Genomic DNA, 8,336 nt, shown 5'->3' with positions numbered 1-8,336 from the left:
CCTTTATATTTAAATTTGAAAATAACATAACAATGAGCATATGGGAGTCACTAAGAGTATATGACCTACCTATTTCACCCGTTAAACACGTTTTAGTTTGTTTGTTGATTTATTTTAATTCATATGTAATTATATTAAAATGTTATGAAGAGATGAAGTACTTCCAAAAAAATAAAACCATCGTCTGTTTTTTTTTCTGAACATAGTATAAACGCAAACGCTTAAATACACGCGCATACACTCACCGTTATGAAAACGCACACACACCCTACTCATATGAGCACCTTCAAAAGACCAAGCTAACATATCATGTTGAGATTTACGAAGCCACCGTACGCGCCTCGTCATCGACGAGAAACGTCTCCTTTCACACGAGGACTTGAATCTCAATTAACTGAAAATATCATTATCCCTTTAACCATCAACTAACAAGGTTTGCAACCATCCTCCGCTCTTGAAAGAAAGAAGAGCGTTTACAGCCTCTTACCAGCTGCCTCTACGTGCCATCCTCCCTCACCGATCGGATATCAGGTCTGGACCGACACGACACGACACGTTGATCGACCCCACCTACCAGCCTCACACCCCTCCCTCCCTCCCCCTCGTCGAAATCCAGATCCTTCATCACGCTAAAAAAAAAATCCAGATCCTTCTGACAGCTACGAACTCTTCCAATCACAAACGCAAACTGGTTTCCGGAAAAGCAAAAAATCACAGCACAAAACCGCCCCCCCCCTCCCCTCTGACCTCTGGGCCCTGCGCGTATCGGTCCCTCCCCGCCCAGCCACGTCTCGGCATAATAGCACATGGTCGACAGGACCCGGCCTGTCTCATCCTCCTCTCGCCCCCTCCCTGCTCCGCACGACGCGAAACCGATCGGGGCCGCGCTGCTCGCCGCCCGCCCATCCCCGCCGGAGAGGAGGAGGAGGAGGAGGAGCCTTCGCCCGCCGCGGGCCTGCACGCCATGGCGCGCAGCGGAGGGGGCTGCTGCCCCTCGATGGATCTGATGCGGTCGGAGGCGATGCAGCTCCTGCAGGTCATTATCCCCACCGAGTCCGCGCACCTCGCCGTCTCCCACCTCGGCGATCTGGGCCTCATCCAGTTCAAAGACGTGAGTCCGCCGTCTCCTCCCGCCCTCGATTTTAGCTGTCTGGCTTGGTTTCGCCGGAGGATCTGGCCGGTGCCTGCCCCCGATGCGCCGATCTGAGCTGGTCGCTCCTCGCTAGGGTTCCGTGCTTGCGATTCCCTCGGAATTGGCAGTGGTTCACAGATGACATTGCGAATTTGGGAGCTAAGACTTTTTGTGCGGCGTAATTATTCGCTGTGTATTACTGCCTCTCTACCAAAATCTAAGACGTTTTTGTAGGCTAAACTAGTACGGAGGGAGTATATTGTTATACCACACGTAGCCATCGGAGTTGTGCTCTGCAGGTTTGCATTGCCGTGACCCGTGTTTGCTACTCCCTCCGTTCCTAAATATAAGACATTTTAGAAATCTCACTATAGACTGGATACAGAGCAAAATGAATGAATCTACATTTAAAATGTGACTACATTCATTTGTATGTAGTTCATAGTAAAATCTCTAAAATGTCTTATATTTAGGAACGGAGGGAGTAGGTAGCAGGGGTATGCTCTTTAATCGGGAATTCTCTGCCTTGCTCAAGTGCACATGATTATTAGATCATGGAACTCGCGCGTGCATTTTCTTGCTTGTGAACTGTTATATGTGCTATGTGCGGATTTTGTTTTTTGGCTGCTTCCCTGCTGTGAATCTGATGTTTATTTTTTCTTCTCCCAGCTCAACGCAGACAAAAGCCCGTTTCAACGCACCTACGCTGCACAGGTACATTGCTCGTTTATGAGAACACATTTATCTTAATTTATGTTTTCACCATCTGCTTAAAACCTTATCACAACAGTTTTATTGGTTTGCTTTAATTATACCCGCCTTGGCCGTCGTGCATGTATATAATATGGCCAAAAGACTATATATCTGTGTTTAGTGTGATAATTATCACCGTCTCTTTGCTGCTCTGACTTAACTCCTTGCAGATCAAAAGGTGTGCTGAAATGTCCCGCAAGTTGAGATTTTTTAAGGAACAGATGTCGAAAGCTGGAATACAAGTTCCTCCCATGCAATCAACCGAAACTCCTCTAGATTTTGATGACATGGAGGTATGATAATCAGTGAGATACCCCTTATCGTGTGCAACTTATAAATCTTAAAGTTGATCTTTCTAACACTTCCTGAGGAACAGGTAAAGCTTGGAGAGCTGGAAGCTGAACTAACTGAAGTAAATGCAAACGATGAAAAATTACAGCGAGCCCACAACGAGCTACTGGAGTACAGTACTGTTCTTCAAAAGGTATAGCTACTTAGCCTTGTAGTTATAGTAATTATTCTTGAACGCAAGTGCATATATTGCAGCATGTACGCATGCTGTATCAGTTGCACACATATTTGCTACTAGCAAAGTGCCTGTATGTCGCAATAGATACAAAATAGACTGATTCATGTTCACAAACTTGAATAAAAATCACCCTAGTTTTGGTAATATACATATATACACTAAAAATATGTTATGTTTTACGCAAAATTTATTCCTCTTATCTGTTTGGATGAAGCGGGCTAGGGATTGACCTTGTATAGACTTCAGGGGATTTCTGTAAATATGGAGCAGAGTGGCGGGGGCCTTTTTGCAAAATAAAACCACAGTTCACCTCGTACTCCTTCCGCAAAGAAATATAAGAGCATTTAGATCACTATAAAGTAGTGATCTAAATGACCCCTTATATTTCTTTAGAGGGAGTATGTGTTAGATACACATCGGAGGGTCAGAAATGATGGACGACACACACCATCATCACCGAGTCTTCTATAGGAGTAGAGATGTCTATCGTTACCTCAGTTTGAATTACTTCAAGATTTATGTTATGGGGTTAGACATTTCATAAATGTTTTAAGCTAATTACTTTTGATTTGTGTGTTAAGATAGTAAGGTCTCAAGACCAGTATTTGAATGGGCAGTAGTATCTTTTTTGCCATGCCGAGAAACAATGTTTGATATGTATCACATGGGAGGTTTGAGAGATAAACTGTTAGCTAAACCATATATGTGTGTGGATGTTGGGTGGGGTGTGGGTTGACAATACTGTCACGAACAGGAAAAATTGTATCCAACTTCCCGTTGTTGCATATATGGTACTGCTTCTCCTAAATTTCCTTTTAACTTTCAGGCTGGTGAGTTTTTCTATTCAGCTCAAAGAAGCGCTGCAGCACAACACAGGCAAATGGAAGCAAATCAGTCTGGTGAGACTTCCCTGGAGAGTCCTCTGTTGGAGCAGGTGAAAAAATTGTTTCAGAAACAGCATCCTGCCTTGCTCTGTTCTATTTTCTCTTCCTGATAATTTTTGTTGGTCAATTTATAGGATATGTTAACAGATGCATCGAAACAAGTGAAACTTGGCTCTTTGAGTGGTCTTGTGCCAAAGGAAAAGGCCATGGCTTTTGAACGTATCTTATTCCGTTCTACAAGGGGCAACATTTTGCTTAGACAAGAGTCTGTTGATGAACCTGTCACTGATCCGCAATCCGGAGAAAAGGTAGTTTTCTTGTTACTCATAAAAGTTATTATCCCTCCCCTTTGGGTGAGACTCCCTCTGTAAACTAATATTGGACGTTTTAGAGACTCTGTAAACTAATATAGGGCGTTTAGCAAGGTCTCTAAAACGTCATATATTACTGTACATAGGTAGTGCAACTTAATATGTTGACAGTATTTCCTTTGGGTATTATGGATTTAGTGTCCAGTGTTTCTTTAGTTCTGAAGTTACACTCATTATTATATTCGAAACACACTTATCTGACACCTTATGGCAATGCAGGTGTCCAAAAATACATTTGTCGTATTCTACTCTGGGGAGAGGGCAAAGGCCAAAATTCTGAAGATATGTGATGCTTTTCGTGCAAACCGTTACCCTTTTCCTGAAGACCTTGCTAAACAAACACATACTGTTCAGGAGGTCAGCAGTTGGCAATATTTATTTTCTGACATTCTTCATTTTTTTCGTGTTGTCTTAAATCCGTGAACCATGTGATGTAGCACTTCTAGTGAGGAAGTTAGTAGTTAAGAATGCTTTTGGGTATGAGATAATGTGCTTTGCCTGTGATATGAGCTTGTTTAACCTTCTGCTACTGCATTGATGTCGTTCCAATGCCAGATTTAAGAAAAATCTAATTAAATGACTATGCAGTATGTACATTGCTTTGCTCCTTATAATCTTTATTTTGTAGTTGGTGACTACTGGAAAATGATTTGATGTTGTTGCATCGTTTTTGACCATAAGGTGGATGTCATGAGGAGATCTTTGCCATGTATTCTTATGTGTTACACTGCTACTAACTCGAGCCTGTAACGTTATAACATGTACTGAAAATACCTGCAATCACGCAGGTAGCTGGAAAGATATCAGAGTTAAAGGCAACGATTGACATGGGATTAGCTCATCGTGACAGTATACTCAAAACTATTGCATCAGAGTTTGAGCATTGGAACCATCTGGTGAGCTTGTATTGCTTATTATCTCGGCATTTGATAAGCTCTACTTGAGTTCGAGTTCCATGTACTTTGGTTGTTACTGTAGATGGTGTGTGGTGGAGTTCTGGTTTTCATGGTTCCATCATTATTTGCTAATTGGCACTGAAATCTTTCAGGCAAAGAAGGAAAAATCAATTTACCACACTCTGAACATGTTGAGCGTTGATGTGACGAAGAAATGCTTAGTTGGTGAGGGCTGGAGTCCAGTTTTCGCAACTAATCAGGTAATAAAATTCGTCTCCTTAACCTGTGAGTCCTTATTATGTATTTGTGGCTGCTACCCTGATTCTATGGTTTCTGTCTGTGATCTGCATGATTTATGTTTTACCTTGTATATTTTGCAGGTTCAGGATGCACTTCAGCGTGCTACTCTTGAGAGCAAGTCCCAAGTTGGCTCGATTTTTCAGGTTCTTAACACAAAAGAGTCTCCTCCAACATATTTCCAGACAAACAAATTTACCTCAGCATTCCAGGAAATTGTCGACGCATATGGGTATGTTCTCAGAATTCAATCTTCTTTAATATTCTATACTTGATGTGCTATTTTATTAGTTTCTTTGTTATCCTTGTGGATTTGAGAAAATGCCTATTCCCTCTTCTTTGCTCTTCTATATGTGAAAACATGTCTCAAGCTAGTTGTCTCTCGTAGCCATAAACACTTCCCGTCTTCATTTTTTCTTCATGTGACTGTGTCTACCACTTTAAAACCACATGCATATTCATCAAAAGAATGTTAGCTACTTGTTTTCAAATGTGTATTACCTTGTAACGGTTTTGCAGCTTATCTGTTTGTGAAATCTCAGTAACACATTTCCGTTGAGCTAAACATTGCTTGTTTGATTAATGAATAAGGGGTGTTTGTGTTACTTGGGGTTCGAGTCAAAGTGTATGAATATGCAAGTGCTAACTTTGTATTTCGTTTGATACAGGGTAGCCAAGTATCAAGAAGCGAATCCTGGTGTATACACTATTATCACTTTTCCTTTCTTATTCGCTGTCATGTTTGGAGATTGGGGTCATGGAATCTGCATATTACTTGCAACACTCTATCTGATAATCCGAGAGAAGAAATTCGCTTCACAGGTTTGCTCCTCGTTTTCTACATTTTGCTAAACCTATCTGTGTCTGTATTACACTATTGCTGCAAGCCTACAGCCTGTTTAGACTTCCTCTCTTGGAACATATAGTACTGATTCCAAAGCGATGTTCTGAAAGTTCCTGAAGTTTCGTTAATAGTGCAGTGGTAAAGCTGTGTCTTATACTCTTATGTCTGATTTGAAATACAGAAACTTGGAGACATAATGGAGATGATGTTTGGAGGCCGCTACATAATTATGATGATGTCAATTTTCTCAATCTACACAGGATTAATATACAATGAATTTTTCTCTGTTCCATTTGAACTTTTTGCTAAATCAGCCTATGCATGCCGCGATTCTTCTTGTAGGTAAGATAAAAAAACTAATTTTATCTTTGTATAAAGGCAGATTTTACGCATCACTTGCTAATCCTTTTTTTTTGTTATTAGTGATTCTACTACTGAAGGATTAATCAAGGTAAGGGATACTTACCCGTTTGGCGTGGACCCTGTGTGGCATGGTAGTCGTAGTGAGCTGCCATTTCTTAACTCACTGAAGATGAAAATGTCAATTCTTCTTGGAGTGTCACAAATGAACCTTGGAATTTTTATGAGTTACTTCAATGCGAAATTCTTCAGGAACAGTGTTAATGTCTGGTAAGTGTACCCTTCTGTCTGAAAATCCTAATTTGAAAATGCAGCGCATACTTTTGTAGCTTGTGTTGCAGTCCCTAAATTCTTGTATTGCTGTTCACATTTTTAACAGGTACCAGTTTGTTCCCCAGCTGATCTTCTTGAACAGCTTGTTTGGCTACCTATCCATGCTTATCATCATTAAGTGGTGCACAGGGTCAAAAGCAGATCTGTACCATGTTATGATATATATGTTCCTTAGCCCCACAGATGAGATGGGAGAGAACCAGTTATTTCCTGGCCAGAAAACTGTACAGGTCTATATTTGTCATTGTTGTGTTCTTACTGTAAAGTATCCACTCCGTTCCTAAATACAAGTCTTTTTAGAGATTCCACTACGGACTACATACGGAGCAAAATGAGTAAATCTATACTCTAAAGTATGTCTATATACATCCGTATGTAGTCCATAGTAGAATCTCTAAAATGACTTATATTTAGGAACGGAGGGAGTAAACTATTGGATTATTCCTAACATATATTCTTTCTTATACAGCAAGTTTTGCTTCTGCTTGCTCTCGTATCTGTTCCCTGGATGCTGATTCCAAAGCCATTTTTCTTGAAATGGGAACACGAGCGAGTATGTCTAATATAACCTGAAATTTCTGGTATTGTTTGTTTCTACAGTTCATATTTACTTCCGCGCTGAATTTTTTTGTTTGGTATTCATCAGAGGCATCAAGGACATCAGTACGCCATGCTTGAGGGTGCAGATGAATCAGTTATAGCAGAGTTGGGGGACCATAATGAAGAACCGAACCACCATGAGGAGTTCGAGTTCAGTGAAATATTTGTTCACCAGCTGATCCATACAATTGAGTTTGTTCTTGGTGCAGTTTCAAATACCGCTTCATACCTTCGCCTCTGGGCTCTCAGGTACTGCTGGACAACAAGAACCATTTCATCATCTTACGGCAATCTTTAGCCACACTTTCACTAGCTACTAACGAGCAACTAATATTTCTCCTTGCAGTCTTGCACACTCGGAGTTGTCCACTGTGTTCTATGATAAAGTTCTCATTTTGACGCTGGGGTTAGCAATCTCTCTCTCCCCCTCTCTTTCATCACCGTCATCACCGTCATCATCATCATCATCATGCTTTGTGCATTTTTGTAGGTACAACAACATTTTAATCCTTGCTATTGGTGTCGTTGTCTTCATCTGCGCTACTGTCGGTGTGTTGCTTGTTATGGAGACCCTAAGTGCATTCCTTCATGCCTTGAGGCTCCACTGGGTGGAGTTCCAGAACAAGTTCTATGAGGGTGATGGTTACAAGTTCGCACCATTCTCGTTTGCGCTAATCAGTGAGGACGAAGAGTGAGCTCGTCCAAATTCTTGTATCTATTGTAGTCTCTGTAATATCTTGCGGGTGGCCTTGTTGCCAGAACAGTCATTATTTGTCACGGATCAATCATAAAACCCCAGCCCCTTGTTCGAATGAGGGTGGTGCAGCATCATTTTTCTTTAGATGTGGATTACACGAAGGGTAGGAATTTTTTTGTGGACGTTTGGCAACAAAACTCTAGTGGCATTACCCTTATTTCGGCGTAATGCTAATAACGAGTTGTGTACTCGTGGTTGCTCTTTGGATGATGTGCATTCTGGATATAAATAAGCATGTAATAAAAGGTTATTTCCATTGTGGTTATTGGTTATCATTTTTCTATCATCCAATTTTTTCCATAGCATGCAGGGATCATTGTATCTGGGATTAGATTACACAAGAGCTGAAACGTCTTGAAATGACGCTTGAGGCATGCTATGCATGTTGTCAGCATGCTGTCGCCACCTCCTGCTGGGGTTATGTAAAACCTTAGGACCTGTAAAACAGTGAGATAAGAGTGGTACAGTACTATTCAGGATGCAAGCGGGGCGGGTTGCGGCTGCCCGCTACTGGTTATTGCGGGCTCAGCACTTGCGGTTGTCGGACACCGTCCGCTAGGATTAAGGTGGGACAATGCGG

At 41.5% G+C, this 8,336-nt stretch overlaps 1 protein-coding gene across 1 annotated transcript; it reads left to right on the top strand.

Annotated features, from left to right (window-relative positions):
• Positions 1-756: 756 nt before the first annotated feature.
• LOC123449144 (V-type proton ATPase subunit a3-like) lies at positions 757-8,021 on the top strand. The gene is made up of 18 exons (XM_045126245.1): positions 757-1,111; positions 1,802-1,846; positions 2,056-2,178; positions 2,262-2,369; positions 3,241-3,348; positions 3,433-3,606; positions 3,889-4,026; positions 4,458-4,565; positions 4,718-4,825; positions 4,946-5,094; positions 5,531-5,684; positions 5,888-6,048; positions 6,130-6,336; positions 6,446-6,629; positions 6,869-6,952; positions 7,046-7,248; positions 7,346-7,405; positions 7,490-8,021. Exons 1-18 carry the CDS (start codon positions 965-967, stop codon positions 7,692-7,694), a joined length of 2,466 nt encoding a protein of 821 aa, XP_044982180.1. The 5' UTR covers positions 757-964; the 3' UTR covers positions 7,695-8,021.
• Positions 8,022-8,336: the final 315 nt, after the last annotated feature.

This window comes from Hordeum vulgare, chromosome 4H (genome assembly GCF_904849725.1).
Source record: "Hordeum vulgare subsp. vulgare chromosome 4H, MorexV3_pseudomolecules_assembly, whole genome shotgun sequence".
NCBI lineage: Eukaryota > Viridiplantae > Streptophyta > Magnoliopsida > Poales > Poaceae > Hordeum > Hordeum vulgare.
The sequence above is the reverse complement of the archived record's forward strand: the minus strand, read 5'-3'. Positions and strand labels throughout refer to the sequence as shown.